Source organism: Betta splendens, chromosome 8, assembly GCF_900634795.4.
Source record: "Betta splendens chromosome 8, fBetSpl5.4, whole genome shotgun sequence".
Classification (NCBI taxonomy): Eukaryota; Metazoa; Chordata; class Actinopteri; order Anabantiformes; family Osphronemidae; genus Betta; species Betta splendens.
This window is the reverse complement of record NC_040888.2, coordinates 10037567-10059639: the sequence shown is the minus strand read 5'-3', so window position 1 is coordinate 10059639 and position 22073 is coordinate 10037567. Positions and strand designations below refer to the sequence as shown.

Sequence of the window (22073 nt, the reverse complement as noted above, 5' to 3'; positions counted from 1 at the left end):
GGACCGCGGCGGAGGCTTTTACCGTGTGGCATCACCATAGAAACAAGGCGATCCAGGCTGTCCACACATCATCACAAGCAGCAGCGTCACGGTGCTGAGAGGCACTCAGCGTCTGAATAACACGTTTATCTCCCGTTTGTAAATGACAGGTATTAGATATTCAGTAACTACAGGCAACGCGGCAGCGGATGGCGCGGTCCGGTGCGTGTGCGGCTCCTCCGACCCGTCACGCTGACAGGATGTTACCCAGTGGCTGGGCCCAGGATTTGAAGAGGGCGCGGAATATTTGAATATTCTGAGCAAAGTCTTTTAAATGAACAGGGTCAGTTTAATGTTCTGATGTGAGAACAATAATTAAAATATATGACGTGTGCAAGTTTCAGATTTTATTAATGTAACTGAATATATAAATGTTGAATATTGTGCTGAAGAGACAGAAGCCCGAGACACAAGGTCAGAATCATAGTGTTAGAGTTCACCAACATTGAGCCTGAACTGGTCCAACAGATTCATTCCTGATCGTCTTCCTGTCTGATCTCCAGGGACCATTATGATGATCACTGGGCTTGTTCCTGTATCCACGTTTCTGATGGCTACATCTGTTTGGGGGTGTGTGTGTGGGGGGGGTGGCGCTACGTGTTTTGCAGGGAGAGCACAGCGTGCGGCTGATGTCACGGTCCGTGGAGTCAGTACCAGCGGAGGAGGTTATGGTCCTAATGCGGGTTTGAACTTCCTCCTGTAGCTGTGGAGCCGAACTTTTTGAAAACTGAAGCTCATGAACGAGGAAGATTTGACCTGAATGACTAAAAAGTGCCGCCGCCGTGCGCACGCCTCGTCTCCCGTCCTTCAAATGTCAAAGCAAAAGGTGCGAATGAATTATTTGTGATGTTGCTTCTCCACTTGTGCTGAACTCCATTTACCCTATGAGTTTCACTCCAGTTGTGGGGAGTCGGTCTCCGTGGTTGCTAAGCAACTGGTAGGGCGTGGAGAGAACTCTTAATGCTAAAGGTGTTCCAGGTGCTTTCATCACCTACTGCAGGTTTGTGGCACCAGAACCTTTAGAAGCGGCAGCACAGAACCAGTCTGAACCCGCCTCTGAACCACTATTTCCACTTCAGCTTCAGACACTTGAGGTAAAACAGTGTACTTCACCTCAGGTTGAGCTTCCGTTTACCAAAAGCACAGAATCGCACCATTGGGGATTAATATTCATCGTCGCTGATCCTGGATCTGGCTGCGGCTCCACTGCCCACAGGACCACGCAGACAAATTACTCAAGCGTTCCTTTAGAATTAATGCGGGTCGCATTAGGCCAAAATCAACGGCAAGTTCAACCTCAGCGGAGCAGATTTGACAGCAGAGACTCATCCACCCCCAAAGTGACATTCTGCTGTGACTCAGCTCTTACTCAGCGCAGCCTTTTGTTCATATTTAATGGGCCCCGACGTGTTCGCAAATGTCAGTGCCGCAGAAGAGATCCGACGCTGCTTCAGAGCAAGGCAGCTATTTAGTGTCATCTATTCTGCTCGGAGTTCAATGAGACGGAACAAAAACTCGGTGGGGTGCCAGAACGCAAGGGATTTTATTGGGTCAAGTGTTAAGAAACAAGAGTGAGCAAAATGTTTCAAACAACATTCGCCAGAAACTAAAATCCACTTTAATGTAAACCGGCTACATTACACTTAAACCCAATTTGAGCTGAGATTTAAAGTCTGCGAGCTACGAGAATCCAAATAATACATAAAATAAAGCGGCTCAAAAACATAACTTCACTTAACATGTGAGCGGCAGAGCTGCGGGCGCCTCCACAGCCCGAGGCCGCTTGATGCTGAACAGGCCCCGCAGGTTCACTTCCGGGTCCACGTAGTGCGGGATCTTGCGCTCGTTGAAGAGGCCGGCGAGGTTCGCTTCCACCTTGGCGCGTCTGGAGATGCGCATGCGCAAAGCGAAGAGCCGCTGCAGGTTGTCCTCCACCACCGGCGGCTCGTGTCCGTTCACGCGCTTCTGCCACGTCTTCTTGGGCCGCCGGTGTTTCTGGTGCGAGCGGACGGCGGCGACACCCGGGTCGTGGCGGAGCAGGTGGCGGCTCACGCTTTCCTGTTGGACACAAGCGGCAATGAAGCCGGTCGGGAACGGCGCGCGCCTGCGCATTAACCGGCCGATGGACGCACGCGACACGTACCCGCATAGCGAACGTGCGCGGGCAGTCGGGGAAGGAGCACTTGTACTTGAGCAGCTGCAGGTGCACCTTGCGGATGTGGTGCTCCAGGTTGAAGGTGGTGGAGAAGTAGGCCTGGCAGTTCTCCCTGGGACAAACCAGCACGGGCTTGTGGGACGCGTGGCTCCACTTGTGTCGCCGCAGCGCGTCCGCTTTCTTGAACGCCTTCTTGCACACTTTGCATGCAAACGACGCTGGAACACACACACACACACACACACACACACACATAGAGCTAACTGGATGCCATTAGACGCTGGCGGTGCGTTCTGCGGCTGCAGCGCCGTTACCCGGATGCTGCGCCATGTGCTTCTCCAGCCTCCCCCAGGTGCGCTCGCGGACGTCGCAGTCGGCTCGAGGGCAGCTGTAACCTGCACAAACCGGTGACCTCGTTAGGAGGCGTCGCTCCCCGTGGGCCCACTTACACAAACACCCAGGGAGTCATTTGTCTTCCAAGAATTAAGAAATATGAAAATAAACGGCACAGGCGCTCATTAAAAAGGACCCGTTAGATCTGACGCGCACCCACCTGCGTGCGTCTTCTCGTGGGCTTTGCGGGCGATGTGGGAGTCGAAGGAGGCGCTGCACCGATTCACTGAACACCTACAGACCCCAGGGACAGAGTTACAGTTTGAACCGACTCCACAGAGCCACACCTACGGTGCCGCTGCCAACGCCTGCTCAGGTCTGTTGTGCAGAATATAAAGCTGTCACAGCTGTTTCAGATCGTCCAGTACCGGACCACAGCTGTATTTTACAATATGTGTTAGACATACTTGAACTCGGCAGAGAGGCCGTGGTCCTTTAGGTGCAGTTTAAAGCCTCGACGCTTTCTGAAGGTCATGGAGCAGCCGGGATGCTTGCACTGGGGAGGAGATGCTTCATGTGAGTGAAGTTAAATATGTTTTAGTTTCCATCTTAAGCCTCGGCCCAGGCGCCTGGTGAAACGCGTCGCTTTGGCGCCACCGTGTGGCCGAGTTTCAGACCAACCTTGAAGTGCTTGGTCTTGTCTCCGTGGGCGTAGCTCACGTGTCTCTTCAGTTTGTCTGCGTGGAAGAACGTCTTGCTGCAGGAGACAAACTGGCATCTGGAGGATAAACGGTTCGAGTCAGGTCATTAACACGGTGACAAACACAAAGTGACTCTAGGGACTTACTTAAACGTCTTCACGCCTGAGTGTTGAACCCGGTGTCGGCTCAGGCCGGATCTCCTAGAGAAGCGGCGGCCACAGCCCACGACCCCGCACTGCCAGGGCCTCTGTGGGGGGAGACGGGCAGGTCAAACCTCCAGGAGCAGCCAAGGCATCAACGTGACCCGTTAGGGTTCCTCAAGCGGGTTCGGTTCCGGTCCTACCTCCCCGGTGTGCACCGTCTCGTGATCCTTCAGTTTCCACTGCTTGGTGAAAGTGGCTCCGCACTCGCCGTGGGTGCAGCTGAACCGACCAGCGGCAGGTTTCCCTATGCCCACACCGTTCATCTTATTCCTATGACGCCAAAGTTACGTCCTGGAGAAGCCGCCGCGTTTACCAGCCGCTCTCTTATAGCCCCTGAACGAGCCTTAATTAGATAATTGGCAGCGGCCGGTCGCTGATTCAACATCGTGCAACACCCGGAGAGTGAAGGTGAAACTAATTAACGTAGCTTATTAACACCGGCCTGACAGGTTTACGCACAACTAAAAGGCACAAAGAAGACAGCAGGATGAAGGAAAAGCATGCTGCGGCTGCTACTGCTGCTAAACTCTGATAATAAAACTCTCCTGCATATTAAATATTACTCACTACAACAAAACCAGGTCGTTCAGATGTAGCTGTAATACAAACATTGTCCAGCAGAGGGCGCTGCGCCTCCATGCTAGGGTTACACACCAGCTGCATTTAGATTTTTTTTAATGTTAAATCAATTAAATAACAAGAAATTGACAAGAGAAAAATAGACAATTTAATTATTTATGAAAGATCCCAAATAAAAAAAACATTTTAGATCTCAGTTATAAAGGATTCTGTCTGATAAATATAATTCCTTAACTGGGATAGTGATGAGCCACAACAACCACCAGGTGATGTCACGCTGGAAGTCACGGTAGAAAAACGTGATGCTGGCCATGAGCGACAGGTGTCTGAGGGCACGGTGTAATGCAGATTGCAATCAGTCAGTCTGTTCATATGTCCATCCATCATACAGGGATGTTGGACCCAGTTCCATCCAACCTTGGGTGGATCAACTAAAAGACCTGAAATATCTCCAGAGTCTTCAGTTGTTTGGGTGGAGGAGGGGCGACGCGGGGCCACATGTTCGCCACCTCCGCTGCTGCTCCCTCCTCCATCCTTTACCCATTATCTCTCGCTCCTTGTTGGACTCAAAGGGGACAGATTAAATATTCAGCGGAGGCTGTCGGTGCACAATGTGCCTCCATTAGTGGGATGGCTGCTGGAAGCCAAACCTGCAGGTCACAGGCACTACAGCACTGCAGAGCTCCATCTTCCCTGCTCCATGCATGACAACCAGTAAGGAGCTTATGCCTGCGCTCTTATACCTGCACAAATACATGTGTAAATGTGTAATGTAAATGTCGCCGGCTGTCTTTAAGATATCGCAATAGTGGTATGTTGTCAGTCAGTAATATATTCATAAAATAATTTAATTGTTGTTGGAACTTTTCACACTATTATTACACTTATCACTTAAGTGAGAACTATTGCAAAGAATATTGTATGGGAATCATCTTATAATAATAATAATAATAATAATGATAAAATAGTTTTATAACTTCAGTGACCAGGAAACATTTCACAGCACATAACGGCAGCAGCACATTTATAAGTGTAAAAAAAAGCACAGTGTTATAAAAATATCAGTGACCAAAATATCCTCAAGTGTTTGAGTTGGTTACCACAGAAACAGAGTTTCTGAGAATGGGCTCCACGCAAAGACCTCGACGTGGTTGTAGGTGATGAGAGAGACGCACTGATCCTCTTCATGCCGAGGCCTTTCTCCGCCACGCAGCTGGAGGGATCCACAACCCTTCCTATGGCTTCTCTTCGGCGGCCAGGCTGTCGCATCCTCTCTCCCTTCGCAGAGCTGCATGGCAACGGGAGGAGGAGGCTCCGTGGGATGAGGGAGGGAACCACGAGCCCACGTGTCTTCCTCGCCGCAGACCCAGCGCGTTTCTCCTCGCGTTTCCCATCCCTTCGTTTCCGCATACCGCAGATTCGCGTACACACACACACACACACACACACACACACACACACACACACACACACACACGACCGCATCCATACGCACCAGCGCAACGTTGCGGAGCCATGTATCCGCGGTGCGCACTCTCCCGTTCCACCCTCATCCGTTTCTAGGCATGTGTCGCCCGAGCTGCGATTCCTTTCTCCTCATCCTGAGATGCAAATGAAATTTGTCCGTGGCAGCGTCGGCTGGAGCTGAGAGGCAGAGCCACAGACACCGACGGGGTGGGAGCGATGGGAGGACGCGCAGCATCAGATGTTTAGCAGATTTACTTTGGACCCTCGCCACCATTTCTGCCGCGCGCTCGCTCTTTTTTTTCCCCTTTCCACCGTCTCCGTCGCCCGGGTTCGTGACACCCTGCGGCTCCCTCCATGGTGTGATCCGGGAGAATATGTGAAGATCATGCTGGCGCTGTGGTGCTTCACGGTCTTTGCTGCAGTGGGCGAGAGGCTCGCAGTCTCAGGTAAGAGAGAAAGGAGAGCGCGCGAGGGGGGGGGGGTCGATTCGATGGAGGGCTGGAGCCGCAGCTCAGCGCTAGTCGCTTCCTTCGCGTCCACATTTTTTCCCCTTGAAGCAGCACTTTTTTCAGGCAGCTTTTATTATAGCGGGATCTCCGTGCCAAGCAGTCCCCTGGCCTCAGAGCGCTCCCCGTTGAGGGGGGGGTGTTATTTGCTGCATCAACACATTTCCACCGCAGCCCTATTTCCTACAGCGTGCCCAAAGTGGCGTGCCCGTAACCTTTAACGACGGTGTTTTACCCTGTGACGGTCCCAGGAGCATATGGTGGCATTTAAAAATCAAAGGTGGTGTTTGCAGCCTGCGTGGGCCTGGTGCTCCCGTCTGCATGGGCGTCAGTCTCCCTGCAGCCTGCAGGCTGGACCCTCACTGATGATGCATTAGTAAAGAGGCTGTTATATGCAAAATATTACCTGGTGATGTGTTGAACTGGGTCACCCCACCACTAATCTGGACCCTCCCCACTGTGTGACTACCTGCATGCATTTCTAATAAGACGCTACCAGTTTAAACTGGGGCACGCTCAGGTGAGCCCCCATCTCTCCACCGAGCCTCACTGACCTCCCCCCCTCCCCCCCGCAGGTGCGGACGGACGCCCGGCGCGGGATGGAGACGCGTGGGACTGGTTGAACCCAGCGGGGCGGCCGGACAGCGGGACCGGCGCCGCCGCGGAGGTCACGCGGCCGCGGCGGCTGCTGCAGCAGATCGAGTCGGAGGAGGAGACGGCCCACGACTACCTGGACACCAGGGTGAAGAACGGCACCGGCGAAGCCTCCGTGAGTGTCAGGCAGCATCCGCCTCCAGCTGTGTTTATCCTCACGCTCGCACACCTTGTGATGGTGGATCCTCAGCCCTCTAATGCTGCTCCTGGGGACGTCGGGGCTGTGGGTGTAGATTAATGTTTTCCTGTGCAATTTCAAGCCTTCAGCTTGATTTTGGGCGTTTCACTCTGGGACGTGTGTGTTTGTGGCCGACGTTGTGGGAATCTCCAGTTTCCCGGCGTCGTTCCTGTCGGGCACTCTGTGTGGTTCTGACCCAGAGTGACCGGGCACTCTGTGTGGTTCTGACCCAGAGTCAGAGCCTTTGTCAAAAAGTCCCAAAAGCTTCTCTGCTTTCAAACATCTGTCGAGTTTTGAACCCGAAACCCTTCCGGTCTTCTGGTTTCAATGTCTGTGTGTTTGTGATGGTCCTCACCCCCAGCATGACAAAGCACCCCCCCCCCCCCCCCCCATGGCATGTGATCATCCGGCTGCTGTGCTGAGCCCCCAACTCCTCCATTATTCAGTGGCGTGCTGAAGTATGTCCCCATTAATTATGAAACGGGCGTGTGAGCGGTGCTGCATGGTGCTGGAGGCTGGAGTTCTCCCGGGCCCGGCCCGGCTCCGTCATCTGTCACTGACATCGTGTACCACAGTACTTCAGGTACTTAAACCGAATGAAGCTGCAGCGAAGACGAACGTAGTCGTCTGTTCATCAACAAGATCCTGATGAGTTCTCATCAGCGTCAGTCTGTTCAAAGCGCTGAGGTTTCAGAGGCCCTTGTTTTAGTTGTTGTGCGTTCTCTAATATTTACAACACTCGGAACGAGGTGCGTGATAAATTTAGAAGCAGCGGGAGGAGCTGAACTTTCCTTTCTTTTCTGTCGCATCACGCTGCGCTGAAAATAGACAAGGCAGCGTTTTTACCACTAATTTGGTTCTTTCACCTCTTTTGGTTGAGTTAAAATTTCCTTCAGTGCAAAAGGGACGTGCAACTAATGAGATGAATGTTTTTGCATCTTTTAACCGAGACTGATTGACAGACGTGTAGCAGCAAAGTATCATATGTGTGATTTGGCGGCTGAAATAAGAAAACGGTCCTCAGAGGATGAGCTAAAAGAAGCTTTAGTGAGTTTTTTCTGTCAGTTTAGTGAAACACAGTTGAAGTGGAGCTTTCTGTGCGTTGTGTGGCGCTTTCCGTCCACCCGTCTGCTTCCTGCCAGGAGGGAGCGGTTCCTGCAGAGCCATGCATTTGCTGGTGGAAGCCCGGTGATTCACTGCAGCCCTGCTTCTCCAGACTGAGATCAAAGCTCCGCCGGCTCCGTCGGAGGCGCGCTGTGTCGTCTGCAGTGAGATTTCTCTCCTCACCTCCGCAGCTCTGGCAGATGCCCGTCGAGGCGCTGCCTGGTACCACAGCCCAACGCGGATTGGACCAGGGCGCCGTCCGTCAGCCACGTCTGCCTGAACGGAAGCAGCCAATGTCAATCAATGGAGACTTTTAGAGCCTTCACACTATTGATTGTGTTGCATTATTCATGGGAGTTTGTCCAATTCCCACCACACTTGTTTTGCTCTGCTTTAATTCAACCTCCTCTGTCTTCTGTCCTGTCTGCGTTTCAGCCCATTCACTTGGCGCAGAGCATCTTCCGAGTGGAGGCCTTCGGACAGACCTTCATCCTGGACCTGGAGCTGAACCAGTCAGTATTTCCTCCGCCCCCGTGTCAGCGGGTGCCCCTCGCTCACTGCAGCTGTCCTCATTAGCATTTCCCCACTTAGCGTCTCTATTATGTTCCACCACAAGATGGGGAATATCAATGTGGCGACGTGTGCTCCTGATTTTATTAACGCCACGCGTTGATGTGTTTCTGCAACGCACTGGAGTGGAAGCTCTCCCTGATCAAAGCGTTTGTATTGACACCAATCCTGTTAAAATATTCTCGCTGTCTTTGCAGTCACCTCCTGTCGTCAGAATATGTGGAGCGGCACTTTAACCAGGACAGCAGACCACGGCAGTCTGTGGTAAGTGTGTGTGTGTGAGTGTGTGTGTGTGTGTGTGTGTGTGTGTGTGTGTGTGTGTGTGTGTGTGTGTGTGTGTGTGTGTGTGTGTGTGTGTGTGTGTGCGTGCGTGTTTGACAGCTTTCGGTCCCTCAACTTGTCTTTAACACATAGACAGCAGCATATTAATGAGATGACCAGAGCGAGGGTGTGAGGATCTCAGCCGTTGGAGCCGTTCTAGTGTATGTAGGTGAGAAGCAGTGGCTCACGTGACCCTGCTTCACGTTCTAACGTCACCTGATGCAGATGTACAGGATTTGATAGAAGTTTAAACGGATTCTGGCGTGCGTTTCATCCTCGAAGGCTGATCTTCTATTGAAGTGTCTGAGGTTTGATCTGCACTTCCTGCGTCGTCTATTTAAGGAACGCACACGACTGTGCTCTGGGAAGAACTGGGCTGCGTGAAGCCGTGAGGGTTGCGTACGTCCTCAGTCCACGCTGGCGTCTTGAAAGGGTTGTCGCTACATTCTGTCGACCAGCGGGAACAGCTAATGGTTCTTTTTTATATTCTACAAATGCACAGAGCCCCCCGGCATCCAGCCACCACATCACGTCCCCGCCCACAATCATTCCAAACTCTTCCCTCAGTCCTGCCGGCCAATCGGGAGCCCGTTTCCATAGCAACCACTTAGCTCAGCGGTGTCATTAAGTTCTTGGCAGCGAAGAGAATGAAGGAAGGCCGAGATAAGCAGGAAGGAAAAGGGGGAGTGTGGGGATGTTGGGGGGGGGGGCATGCTTCCAGGATGGTGTGGGTGAGAGGAGGCCTGCAGGGCCAGGGATGGAGACCTGCAGTCAGACCAGATTGTGGCTCAGCTGGGTGGAGCTCCATGGCCCCGTGGAGCCGCGGAGCCCCTCGTGGCAGCAGACGTCGAGGTGCAGGTTCAGGCCTCACATCTAGCACTGTGACACATTTCCATGAGCCTCTGGGGCCAACGCGGGACACAAGTGGGTCAGGGAGGGGGCGCGTGAGCAGGTTGAGTGGTTGCTTCCGTCCGTGCTGACACAGAGCCCAGTCACGCATGAAGGCCTGAAGGCTGTTTGAGGAGCCTGATGTGCTGTGTCCACAGGGAGGAGAACACTGCTACTACCAGGGGCGGCTGAGAGGCCTGGAGGACTCCTGGGCAGCCGTCTCCACCTGCCACGGCCTGTGGTGAGGCTCGCGCCCGAACCCTTTGCTCGTAACGTTTCTGGGCATTCCGCGTCTCACCGTCTTCTTCGTTGGTTTTTTCTCTCAGCGGCATGTTCTCCGATGGCGTCTTCTCCTATGGGATCGAGCCCATTCACAACGGCAGCAGCCAGGTGAGTGGTGGATCGTGGTGGTGTGATGGAGGGGAGGCGGCGGCGTGTTAACTCTGGGTGTGTTCTGTGACAGGGTGACGGCGCCCACTTAATCCACAGGATGCCTGATGTCAGACTTCCCCAACACTGTCCAGGTACAGGCGCATTTAAAGCATCAGCGACTGTAGGAACCAGTAATAGACAACAAACAGAACTGGATAGAATATAAGTAGTAGTAGTAGTTCATTCAGTCACAACTTGACTTTTCATCCTGTGACTTCATTCATTCACTTAAATTGATTGACTGACCTGAAATCAGTCATATTGCTGTAACTGCCCGCAGCTCTGCTTCTGTGTGTCCAGACTGTACAGAGGACAGTGGGTGGGAGAGCAGAGGAGGTGCCGGCGGCGCCGGCGGTGACTGGACCCCGGGCCGACCGCGGGACCAGCAGGTTCTGCGCCGCTCCAAACGCTTCGTTCGCAAGCCCTCCGTGCAGACGGAGACCAAATACATTGAGCTGATGGTGGTCAATGACCACGACATGGTGAGTCCAGAGCCCTGTATCGCAGATAACGCGACCGGAACGCTTGGCTCGTACTGATGTTGACGAGTTTATTCATGTAGATGTCGGCGTCTCACCATCTGCGTGTTTGTGTCTCTCTGCAGTTTGTACAGCTGCGTCTCTCAAGCAGCCAAACCAAGAACTTTGCCAAAGCAGTGGTCAACATGGCAGATGCGGTGAGATCTCCTCCTACTCATGAACTCTGTGCACGCCACCTGTCAAGTGTGTGTGTGTGTGTGTGTGTGTGTGTGTGTGTGTGTGTGTGTGTGTGTGTGTGTGTGTGTGTGTGTGTGTGTGTGTGTGTGTGTGTGTGTTGGATAGTTCTCGGCTTCGCGTGTACGGAACGTTCGCGGCACAGGTGTAAACTGACAACGTCTCGTCTCCGGTTCCCAGATCTACAAGGAACAGCTCAACACGAGAATCGTGCTGGTTGCCATGGAAACCTGGACCTCCAAAAACATGATGCCCGTGGTGGAGGACCCGTTGGTGACGCTGCAGAACTTCATGAAGTACAGGAGGGACAATATCAAAGAGACGAGCGACGTCGTCCAGCTTTTCTCGTAAGACAAGCACGTGTTGTGTTCAGGTCCAGTCGGAATATCGGGAACTCACGACTTTCTGCCTTTCGTCTCATCAGAGGCCGCACGTTTCACAGCAGCCGCAGTGGGACGGCCTACACAGGGGGGGTGTGCTCGCTGACGAGGGGAGGGGGCATCAACGAGGTGAGGCGTGTCTGACCAAACTTTACTCAACAAACCTATTCTCTTCTCACGCTCCCGTGTTCTGTTCCTTTCAGTTCGGCAACGTCGGCGCCATGGCCGTCACTCTGTGTCAGAGCCTCGGCCAGAACATTGGGATGAGGTGGAACAACGCGCGCAACTCGGCCGGTGAGAAAACACGGAGCGTCCTGAAGGCTGACTGTTATTGGGCCTGTGCACACAAGGAGGGAGGGAGGAGTAGGGAGGAAGGGGGAGGAGGGGGGGAAGGCAATCGGGGCGTCTTGTCCAGCAGTTCTCTGCTTCGCTAGGGTCATTACTCACCGGCGTCCGGTGCTGCCGCTGATAAAATGGGCTCCGCGAGCTGGAGAGGCGTCAGGTCCATTTTTCAGCAGCAGAGCTCAGTGGACACTTAAAGGGCCGGTACGCCCGTCGCCACGGCAGCAGGTCCGTTCACAGGCTTCCATCTTCGTCCAGCATCAGTCTGGGCTTCAGGACCTCCTGCAGCATCACGTGGTCACCGCGCTGTTTGCTTCCCCCGATGTGTTCAGGTCACTCATTCTGCCTCTGTTCCTCCACACAGGAGACTGCAGGTGCCCCGACGCCTGGCTGGGCTGCATCATGGAGGACACAGGGTAAAAGGCATCAGATCACTACAACATGAATATAAGATAATGCTTTGATGTGGTGGAGCACCTCAGGGATAATCTACAGTAGACGCGTTTACTATGCGACTAATGCGGATCTGCTTTCTTCACCAGATGGAACGATGCAGATTTAAGTTATTGGTTTCAGTGATATCTTACTACAGATGGTAACATTTCTGTCAGATTGTGACACAGCGATGCCGCTGACACCCACAGTGGATCTGGCATTTCTTCCTGACTGAAGAGCATTGTCCTGTGTTTTTTTTTAAATTGTATTTCATTTGTCATTGTCTGCTCGTGTGTGTGTGTGTGTGTGTGTGTGTGTGTGTGTGTGTGTGTGTGTGTGTGTGTGTGTGTGTGTGTGTGTGTGTGTGTGTGAACACAGATACTATCTGCCCAGAAAGTTTTCTCGCTGCAGTGTTGACGAGTACGTCCAGTTCTTGCTCCAGGGGGGCGGGAGCTGCCTCTTCAACAAGCCCAGCAAGGTGAGGGACATGTGGGACTGTAGGATGTGCTGACAGGAGCGGCTGTTTCTCAACCAATAAATTATTTACAGTATCTCTAAGTCTTCCTACTTTTGACTACTTTTGCCCCTCTTGCAGCTGTTGGACCCCCCAGAGTGTGGGAATGGCTTCGTGGAGCCAGGGGAGGAGTGTGACTGTGGCTCCCAGGTGGTGAGTAGCTGCTGTAGCTGGACGCCATGCGCCGGTGCAGCCTCCACAGGCGCCTCCTTCTCCTCCTTCTTCTTCTTCTTCTTCTTCTTCTTCTTCTTCTTCTTCTTCTTCTTCTTCTTCTTCTTCTTCTTCTTCTTCTTCTTCTTCTTCTTCTTCTTCTTCTTCTTCTTCTTCTTCTTCTTCTTCTTCTTCTTCTCTTCAGGAGTGTGCACGCAGCGGAGGCGCCTGCTGTAAGAAGTGCACGCTGACCCACGATGCCATGTGCAGCAACGGCCTCTGCTGCAGCGGCTGCAAGGTGAGTGCCCCCCGCGGAGTGCTACCAGAACCCCCCCCCCCCTTCAGCCTCTGACGCCTCCCTCCCGTCCCTGTGTTGCAGTACCAGCTGAGGGGCGCCGTGTGCCGCGACGCCGTCAACGACTGCGACATCCCGGAGACCTGCACCGGAGACTCCAGCCAGGTAGAGTCGTGAACGGCATGTAACAAAAGCAAGCGGCGCGTCCCGCGGTGACATCAGTGTGCTTCGTTTGCAGTGCCCTCATAATGTTCACAAGCTGGACGGCTACATGTGCGACAGCAGTCAGGTAAGGCACACACACACACACACACACACACACACACACACACACACTTGACTGTGGTGGATGCTCCATTCAGGGCCGATGCTACGGGGGCCGGTGCAGGACTCGTGACGGACAGTGCCGGGGCCTGTGGGGCTACAGTACGTATGAACACACTGTGTGGCTTTAATGTTGCTGCTCTTGTAGTTAGTGATGAAACAACCCTTTTCCAGATTCAGCGGACAGATTCTGCTACGAGAAGCTGAACGCCGAGGGCACGGACAAAGGCAACTGCGGCCCGGGGCCCGAGGGCCAGGGCTGGCTGCAGTGCAACAAGCAGTGAGCGTCTGCTGTTAGCGTGTTAGCATGTTAGCACGTTAGCGTGTGTGCCGTTAGCGTTCTGACCCGGCGCTCCTGGCTTTAGGGACGTCTTGTGTGGCTTCTTGTTCTGTGCCAACGTCACGGCCAAGCCCAAGTTCGGAGACCTGCAGGGGGAGGTGACCAGCTTCACGCTGTACCACCAGAACAAGTACCTGGACTGCAGGTAGGTGTGCCGCGCTCCGCCGCCTTGACCGTTGCTAAAGCTAGCGGTCAAGGCCGTGTCCTCTCACCCAGAGGGGGCCACGCGCTGCTGGAGGACGGCTCTGATCTGGGCTACGTGGAGGAAGGCACCCCCTGTGGGCCCAACATGATGTGTCTGGACCGGCGCTGCCTCCCCGTGGCAGCGTTCAACCTCAGCACCTGTCCTGGGTCCAACTTTGGGCGGATCTGCTCCGACCATGGGGTAAAAAAACAGCAACTCGGCCTCCGGTGATTGGTGATTGGGTGAATCTGACATTTGCTCCTCTCTCTTTGCCGCAGACCTGCAGTAACGAGGTGAAGTGCATCTGTGACCGGGACTACACGGGGAAGGACTGCAGCGTGTTCGATCCCATCCCCGAGCCCACGGTCCAGACGGGTCCCGAGAAGAAAGGTCCCTAGCCGCTCTGACGTCCCCCCCGTGTCTCTCTTTCTGCCCTTCACCCCCACTCATAGTCTCCACCATCATCATCAGCAGTTCACCTGATTAGTGAGAAAGTCAGCGTCCGTGTTTAGAACAGTGTTGTTCTTCGTTGGGAACGTGTGGGTGTGTTTTCCAGACACTGTCCTCCATTAGAGCATATGTGCACGTCGCCGTGTGTGTGTGTGTGTGTGTGTGTGTGTGTGTGTGTGTGTGTGTGTGTGTGTGTGTGTGTGTGTGTGTGTGTGTGTGTGTGTGTGTGTGTGTGTGTGTGTGTGTGTTAGTCCTGTACGTCATAGTAAGTAAGTGTCTTCCTCACTTTCTTGCAGTCTGAGAGCTTTTGAGCAGCTGCTCTCACCCTGTCCAGCAGAAATCAGGAGAGGGGGAATAAGAGCCAAGTAATGAAACACTCTCTCCTCTTTGTTTTTTTTTTAATGATTGTCGCCCCCCCCCTCGCTCACCCGCCTGTTCTCCCACCTCCACCCCATGTGCTCGTTTCCTCCTCCTCCTCTTCATCTCTTCTTTGTCTGCAGGTATCTCACCATCTGCCTCTCTCTCTTTCTCTAGTTGGTGTCGTTGATGTACAGTACAGTGTTGATGCTGTGTTTTTAGTGGTGTTGTTTTGTTTCTGCCCTTCCTCCTCCTCCTCCTCCGCACCCTTCCTCCCCCCTCCTTCCTCTGCGCAGGTCCCAGTGGCACCAATATCATAATAGGGTCCATCGCAGGTGCTATTCTCCTGGCAGCTATAGTCCTAGGGGGAACAGGATGGGGATTTAAGTAAGAGTTCTGGCATGCCTTTGTGTACCTGTCTGCTTCTACCTTAAGGCCCCCCCCACACCCCCACCACTCACCCCCCCGAAGGCAGATGCCCTCTGCCGGGCCCAGGGAGGGGACTTGGGTTGTTTAGCTGGAGCCGTGCCGATGCCTGGCCAGATGGATGTTAGTAGCGCTGATAGGGCAGAACTGAGCTTCTTAGTTCTCCAGCTTCACTGGTGCCACGTCTGAAAGCCCCCCCCCCACCTCCCCACCCCTGCAGCATTAGCAGGTTCCCCCTAAACCTTTAGTCTCCCCGTGGCAGTGAAACACTTCACGGTTGCAGCTGATTAACTTAGAGGCACTTTGTCCTTGTGGTTCTTCTCCCGTAGACCGCCTCCTCACCCCAAACGCCGTCGCTGCAGTGCTTCTCCTGCACCGTTCCACCCGTGCATGCTGGCTATTGTCCGCTGCTTAAGCTCTGACCTACCTGCTGTGCTACTGTCCCCCCGGTTGAACGAAACGCTGACGCGCCGACGTCTCTGCACGTGTGCATGACGCTTCCTCCTGCTGGTCAGACCAGGCTTTTATTGTGGAGGTGCCAGTGTGGTGCGGGGCCCTGTGGGACCTCATGGGCTTTGGAGCCGCTGCATGCGATGCCAGGTTTAGCCTGACAAACAAAATCGAGTTAGCGTCATGCTTTCTGCTCATTAACAGTTAAAACCTGTTTTTCTGCTGCTGTAACGTTAATGCTCATTTTACAGCTTAATGCGAATAAGCTGGTGAATTAGTTGATTTTCCACACGTCTTAACTTGCTGTCTTTTCTCTCTCTCTGCTCACTGGATGCAGGAACATTCGAAGAGGAAGGTATAACATTGTAGCCGATGTCATGAAAGCACGTATGCTTCATCCACCGGCTGATGGTTCCTCAGAGAACCATCACCATGTCATTCCATTCCCCTCATCACGTGTCTGTTTTCTTACGGCTGTTACTGACCTCCGTTTTCCACTTCTTTCAGATCTGGTGGAGGATAAGACCTCCTCTCTCTGTCTCTTTGTCTTGTCTTCCTCCTCACACTGTGTCGTTTCCACATCGGAGAAGAGGGGAACTAAAAAAACAACAAAAAAAAAACAAGTCTTCCACTCCCATTCCAAAATCTCTCCGACCTTCTTCCGACCAGCGTTTTCCTCCACGCTCACACCTGTTCCGTCCGTCCGTCCGTCCGTCCTCCGTCCTCCTCTGGACACGTGGAGCTCCTCTCACCCCACCTGTTGTTGCGGCTGCTGCCAGCAGGTGTCTGAGGATCTGGTCCGGGCCACACCTAGAGCGAGCAGGTGGCCCCCCCCCGCGGGGGGCCGGGGGTCTTCCTGCAGTCTGGATGCTGCGGCGTCTGTGAGCCTCCTCTCCTCGCGTTTTGGACAATCTTTGACACAGAACATAACAACGACGGACCAATTTATCACATGACGTCTTTCCAACGCCTGAGGCTGCACACACTCTGACCTGGCTCCTGTCACAGCTCCTTATTGTGTGGGGCCCGGTCCCTCCAGCACCAGGCCTCGTCTGGGAGCACCTCACAGGGGACAGCGATGCGTTCGAGTTCTGCAACACGGACACAGCTGACGAGAAACTCTCCGTTCGCTGTTGCTAGCATGTTTTCCAAAGACCGACTGAGGAGGGACTGAAGATTGTACAATCTGTTCATCGTCACCTCTTGTTACCTTGAGGCGTCCGTCACCCCCCACACGCACACACAAGATTTCAGGTACAAAAACACACACAGAAGGAAACTGGGTGTTTTGGTTTCGGGATCATTTTCAAACACTGAACTTTGAAGCAGCAGAGACCGTAACTTTGTGTATTTAATCACAGATCAACCAACGTACATTCCACAATATCTGTCTGCGTGTGTGTGTGCGCGCATGTGTGTGTGTGTGCGTTCACCACTTTTAGGCCCAAAGTTTGTATAAGCGTCGGCGGTTTAATCTGTGCGCCGGCTGCGTGAGTGAATGTCCGAGTGCCCGAGGTTTCTACCAGACAGAATGTAGGCGCGTTTACAGCGGTGTTGGGGCTGGTTCCGGTCCAGACACTGTCCATCCCGACCCTCCAGCCAGTTTTTACCTCCTAAGGACCTCTTTCTACAAACTGTCGCTACAGACGTTGCACCGCGGAGGCAGCACATTATTGAAGCGTCTACAGACAATGAGCACTAGCCAACTGCAGCACACCTGTTTGTAAATATGAATATGTGCAGGATGTACTGAATGTTAAATACACTGGATGAAGGTTTATTTGAAGCTGTGTCAAAATACTGAGTTTTGTCCGTTCTGGCAACCGTGTGGAGACGTGACTCCAACACCACCTGCATCTACCGACCTCTCCTGAAGTCCACACTGTCCACGCATCTCTGAATGTGGCGAGGCCGCCTCAGCGTGTCTTATCATTCCAGTATCTGAAATGTCGTCACGTTTTGTATATTTGTTGATAGGAGCCTTTATAATAATCCCGATGTACATGAGATTAAAGAGATCTAGCCTGGGGTCCAAGTGGCAGCTTGTCTGATCCTGTGTGTGTGTGTGTGTGTGTGTGTGTGTGTGTGTGTGTGTGTGAGGTCAGTTTGGTTCATTTGGGCTTTGCACTACAGCGGATGCACTATTGTTACTGTCACAGTACAGAGGTGGCGTGAAACAGGATCTGATCATTTAAAGTTAAAGGAAAAAAGAACAGGAGCTGTATCACGCCCAGTGTTTGATGAACTAAGATAAAGAAGCGACCTAAGGCATAAAGATGGAAACGAAGAGAGAATAAAATACTAAAATATGAACTTGGGACTGTCACATTCCACTATGTTTGTATGGTCTCTACGTGTTAGTTTTACACAATGAGTCTTTTCTTCAGCAAATTATTAAATTATATGCACAAATATTTTTTTAAACAGTGACAGTGTCAGAAACCAAACTATTATTTCAAAATTTGTCATAAATGTGATCAAATAGGTTGCAGCGCCCCCTGACGTTCTGATTGTTTATTGTTTTTTTCTGATTTGAAGTTAGAAAAAAATATAAATATAACAAAATATTATTTTAATTAACAGAAAACCATTTTAACAACAGCCCAGTCTGTGGTCGACATGTAGTCGACGGTAAATAAAACAGAGGAGCTCTTAAATAAAACGTTTTGGTAACGACAGCCGGAACACAACGCGATGATCTCCGATCTCTTTCAGCGCGACGGATCAGTTTGTCAGTTTGTGCCTCCGTCCTTCAGTCTGGACGTCGGAGCTTTTCGGGGTCACCGGTGCGTCTGTCCGTCCTGGCTGTGCTGTCGCGAGACGCGGGACCGGACGGAGCACGAGGCTTCTGCTCGCGGTGCGAGGGGGCGGCGCTCAATCCGCCACCTCTCCCGTGTCCCACTTGGACTTGGGCTCCTGCCACCACTCGGCCAGGAAGGACTCCTCGTAGTCGCCCATCCCCTCGAACTCCGCGTCCGGATGCTCGGGGCGGGAGCTGGACAAATCCTCTGCACTGATCACGTCCTGAAAAGTCACAGCAAAGTCCTGTGAGTCGAGCTGCTCTCTCACTTTTACCCAATCTGGCAACATTTGAACATTCTTCTTCCTTCCTGTGTCTGTAAATCTGTCACACGTGCACCATGTAATTCGCACTCTCTCTCTCTCGGGTCCAGGCGGTGCGTGGGGCCGGGAGGGGCCGACCTCAGTCACATTCATGCGGCACAGCCTCAGCAGCCAACACCTCGCAGCCACATACCACACGCTGCCGGTAGACCCTCCCCCTCCATCTCCGCTGTCCTTCCACCCTCCTCCTCCTCCCTTTCATCCTCTGAGCCCGTTTCCTACACACTTCAAGCCACGGCTCCAAACGCAGCTTGTGTTTATTCTGCAAGTCAACTTTACAAGATTTTAATCTGACTAAAAAAAAACTGCTAGCTCACCTCGTCGTCCGTTTGCAGGTAGTTCATCGCGAACTCCAGCATCTCCTTCTGTTTGGTCGTCTGGGTGAAATACCTCCGCGCCTCCTGAAACACAAAAGGTGACGTCAGCGCTCGCGTTGACCTGCGACATGGAGTCGTGAGCAAACCAGATGTTCCGGAGCAGCCGCGTTTGGCCTCTTGTCCTTTGGTTTTTCCTGTAAAAGTCTTAAAGTGTGTGAATCTGGGGGCGCTTCAGCCGACACGCGCTTTTACGCGCCGGTCCAAAGCTGGTGAACTACAACTACCGCCACAATAACAAGTCTGCCTCGACTCGTGCGCGTCTCTAATTGCCACCCTGAGATCGTGTTAATGTTCACGCCAAAACCGCTCCGTACCATAGTTTTACTACTGTGCTGTAAAGTCTGCTGCCTTTAAACTGCTCCAACCACCAAAGAGGCGGATCGGAGGCGCTGACTCACGGCGCGGGGCTGGAAGTCGCCGTCCCGGAGGCCCCACTGCTCCCGGTAGAAGCGGTAGTAGGCCACGTTCTGCTGCATCACCTGGTCCTGGGGGTCGAACAGCATGTAGCTGGCAGCGCACGGCGCGGCGTTCTTCACGTCGTTCACTGTGGAGCACACGGCGCACGTTACGCAAACGCACCGCGATGATTGATTTTTTTTATTGTTTTTTTTTTTTAAGCGTCCCCGCGTGGCGCGTACGTTTGTAGTAGGAGAACTGCAGGTAGTGGTACATGGTGGCGACGAACTTCTCCACGACGAAGCCGCCGACGCTGGGCGTCAGCTGATCCTCGCAGCCGACCTGGCACCGCAGCACGTCCGCGTAGAGATCTGCGGGAGGAGGCGGAGGAGGCGGGGGAATCAGGCCCGAGTCGAGCTCGTTCGCGTGTCGCGCGCGCTCCGCTCACCTGCCAGCGTGGGGTAGAAGTCTTTGAACTCCAGGATCTCATAGGAGCCCTCGCAGCCGGACAAGCAGAGGTCGTACACGTCGAAGTACTGCGCGATGGCCTGCTCCATGTGCCGGGCACTGCCGCTGAAGTCCCCGCTGTTGTAGAGCGTCACGCTCTTCAGGAACACGCTCTGAACGACACACACACACGCGGTCAGATACCGCAAAAGTAGACCGGACGGACCGGCGCCGCCTAAACGCCCTCAGCCCCAGACCTCGTACGGCTGCTCCTCGTGGTCCACCAGGTACTCCTCCACGTCAAACAGCGTCTTGTAGTAGTTCATGTTCTTGGTTAAGTGAGGGTCCTTCGGGTTCTTCTTCAGGAAGGTGTGAGCCGCTGCCACAGCCTTCTCCACGTTGTTTAGCTGGGAAGGAACGGGCAGCGTTAATAGGGTTGCCAGTCTAACAGAAATAACGGATTATTACCATGGTCACTGCTCAAACTAACGGTATAGGTCATCAGGTCAGTATATACAGGACTGTGACAGATACATGTAAATAAATACCTGCTGAAGCAGAGGGGCGTGACGCCCACTTATCTGCACGGACTCACGTCAAAATACAAATATGATCAGTAACCAAATAATACGTGGACCGTTGCGCAGATGTCCAAGACTAAAATCTGATTTTGTCTAAAGTAAAATCGCTACTAAAAATCAGTAAAATCAGCCCCAGTTCCCACTGCGTCCGGCAGAAGAATGAGGGGGTTGTTTCAGGGGAAGAGACGTGGCACACGCTCAACCTGATCGGTAGGAGGGCGCAACAAAGCAGCGGGGAATCCGCGCTCCACGTCCTGCCGAGTGGAAGTCCTCTTTTGGACCAAACCGAGGAAACTGCGAACTTTGCGCAAACTACTGGTAAAAACAGCCGAACGGTCCGAGTCACGCAAAAAGCAATTACAACGTTCACCGTGAAAACTTTACGATCGTTGCATGTCATTAAACGTTACCGCCGCTTTTACGCCTCAGTGTTGGCTGCGTTAGGGTTTTTCTACCCAAAGGGCCTCACCTGGTAGTACGCGTACTGTAAGTACCGATACGGGGTCCTCCTGTCGAAGGTTTCTAGTAAATCCCGTCGAGGGTACGCGAGGTTAAACACGGGAAAATCCGCCTTGCACTGCTTGAGGCACGCGGCTCTCTGCAGGACGTGGCGCATGACGCGGAGGCTGCCGTCGGCGAACGCGGCGTCGTCGCCGCCGCGGCTCGCGGCGCTGCAGTTGCGGCCGCAGAACGCCTCGCTGTCCCGCAGCAGCCGCCGGAGCCGCAGGCTGAGCTCCAGGTACTTGACGCTCTCCTTCCAGTTCTGCGCCGCGTACTGCTCCATCGCGTAGCCGTACGCGGAGTCCAGCGGCATGATGTCCTGCTGGGGGAAACTCCTGAAGCTGTACTTCTCGTACTGGGCGTCCAGGAGCGCCGGGAGCAGAAGGAGCAGGCACACACTGCGCGGCAGCATCGTCGCCACCTCCACCGGCTCCAGCGGGAGGCTGCTCGTGTTTAGAACACAGCACCGAACTTTTTTCCGTCACCAAAGCCCGCTCATGTCAGCCCGCACGTAGCCTGCAGGCGCCGCGTCGAGCTGGACGCGCAACGCCAAGACGTCTCCGTTGGCCTTTCACAATAAAAGCCTCAAAGTGCGTTACGCTGAACTGAATGACATACAGTAGTCAGGGAGCGTTTACTGTCAGATTGATGACAAATTCATTCATGTCAACACAAGTATATATAATAGTATAACAATATTAAAACGTTTTCAAAATGAATAATAATACTTCATCATGATTCATGGATTCACCATCCAGGTTTCTTTCATTCCATCACAGCAGCCTAATGCAGCTAAGAAGTTCAGGCTTAGACGTGTTGGGCTGTATGTGCTGCCAACACGCCTGAGCTTGTTCCCCACCCCACGTCCTGAGGTGGAAGGGCATCAGTGGGCTCCCAGGGGCAATACATAATGTCCTATAGGTGCTCAGCTGGACTTAGACCAGGGGAGTGTGAGGATCCAGAAATCTCAGTGCAATAATGGTATAAAGCACCTGAACTAAAATTGTGTGGTTGCAGATAGTGATCATAAAACTACTTGTTCTGCTAATTTTCAAATCAAATTGGCGGAAACTGGGTAAACATCTTTAATCTAAAAAATACAGCTCTTATCTTGAAGAGAGTTCATCACACTTCCGGAATAAATGGTGTCTTGCTTGA

At 53.1% G+C, this 22073-nt stretch overlaps 3 protein-coding genes across 4 annotated transcripts; 1 reads left to right on the top strand and 2 right to left on the bottom strand.

The window, feature by feature from the left end:
- Nucleotides 1–1563: 1563 nt before the first annotated feature.
- On the bottom strand, nt 1564–3747 carry 42sp43 (P43 5S RNA-binding protein). The gene is made up of 8 exons (XM_029157924.2): nt 3572–3747; nt 3375–3475; nt 3209–3305; nt 2995–3083; nt 2748–2821; nt 2509–2589; nt 2183–2412; nt 1564–2097 (listed from the first exon to the last, which is right to left on the bottom strand). Exons 1-8 carry the CDS (start codon nt 3692–3694, stop codon nt 1774–1776), a joined length of 1119 nt encoding a protein of 372 aa, XP_029013757.1. The 5' UTR covers nt 3695–3747; the 3' UTR covers nt 1564–1773.
- Nucleotides 3748–5171: 1424 nt separating this feature from the next.
- Nucleotides 5172–16113, top strand: LOC114859867 (disintegrin and metalloproteinase domain-containing protein 11-like). Its single transcript, XM_029157919.3, is given in 28 exon segments — nt 5172–5769; nt 5771–5845; nt 5848–5923; nt 6559–6752; nt 8355–8431; nt 8687–8753; nt 9857–9939; nt 10025–10088; nt 10162–10222; nt 10431–10612; nt 10735–10806; nt 11024–11190; nt 11268–11352; nt 11427–11517; nt 11930–11981; nt 12379–12478; nt 12596–12667; nt 12870–12962; nt 13044–13124; nt 13198–13248; nt 13322–13385; nt 13458–13563; nt 13649–13768; nt 13840–14008; nt 14086–14197; nt 14911–15001; nt 15828–15845; nt 15998–16113. Coding segments are annotated over 28 exon segments (2493 nt in total). The 5' UTR covers nt 5172–5715; the 3' UTR covers nt 16014–16113.
- Nucleotides 16114–17989: 1876 nt separating this feature from the next.
- p3h4 (prolyl 3-hydroxylase family member 4 (inactive)) lies at nt 17990–21470 on the bottom strand. Of its 2 annotated transcripts, none has more exons than XM_029157920.3 (7): nt 20884–21463; nt 20091–20240; nt 19835–20006; nt 19629–19757; nt 19389–19534; nt 18931–19014; nt 17990–18514 (listed from the first exon to the last, which is right to left on the bottom strand). In XM_029157920.3, exons 1-7 carry the CDS (start codon nt 21325–21327, stop codon nt 18365–18367), a joined length of 1275 nt encoding a protein of 424 aa, XP_029013753.1. In that variant the 5' UTR covers nt 21328–21463; the 3' UTR covers nt 17990–18364. The 2 variants fall into 2 exon arrangements, 1 of the variants encoding a protein (XP_029013753.1); XR_003786560.3 differs by having other exon boundaries at nt 18475–18514; nt 19305–19534; nt 20884–21470.
- Between the last annotated feature and the right edge of the window lie 603 nt (nt 21471–22073).

Excerpts from the sequence above, each read along its gene's own strand:
- 42sp43 (XM_029157924.2), bottom strand. The coding sequence starts at position 3,694 with ATGAACGGTGTGGGCATAGGGAAACCTGCCGCTGGTCGGTTCAGCTGC. Across the intron at positions 3,476-3,571 it reads AGACGGTGCACACCGGGGAG|AGGCCCTGGCAGTGCGGGGT; the intron begins GTAGGACCGGAA and ends CTCCCCCCACAG. Across the intron at positions 3,306-3,374 it reads TCAGGCGTGAAGACGTTTAA|ATGCCAGTTTGTCTCCTGCA; the intron begins GTAAGTCCCTAG and ends TTTATCCTCCAG.
- p3h4 (XM_029157920.3), bottom strand. The coding sequence starts at position 21,327 with ATGCTGCCGCGCAGTGTGTGCCTGCTCCTTCTGCTCCCGGCGCTCCTG. Across the intron at positions 20,007-20,090 it reads ACGAGGAGCAGCCGTACGAG|AGCGTGTTCCTGAAGAGCGT; the intron begins GTCTGGGGCTGA and ends TGTGTCGTTCAG. Across the intron at positions 19,015-19,388 it reads GCGACTTCCAGCCCCGCGCC|GAGGCGCGGAGGTATTTCAC; the intron begins GTGAGTCAGCGC and ends TTTGTGTTTCAG.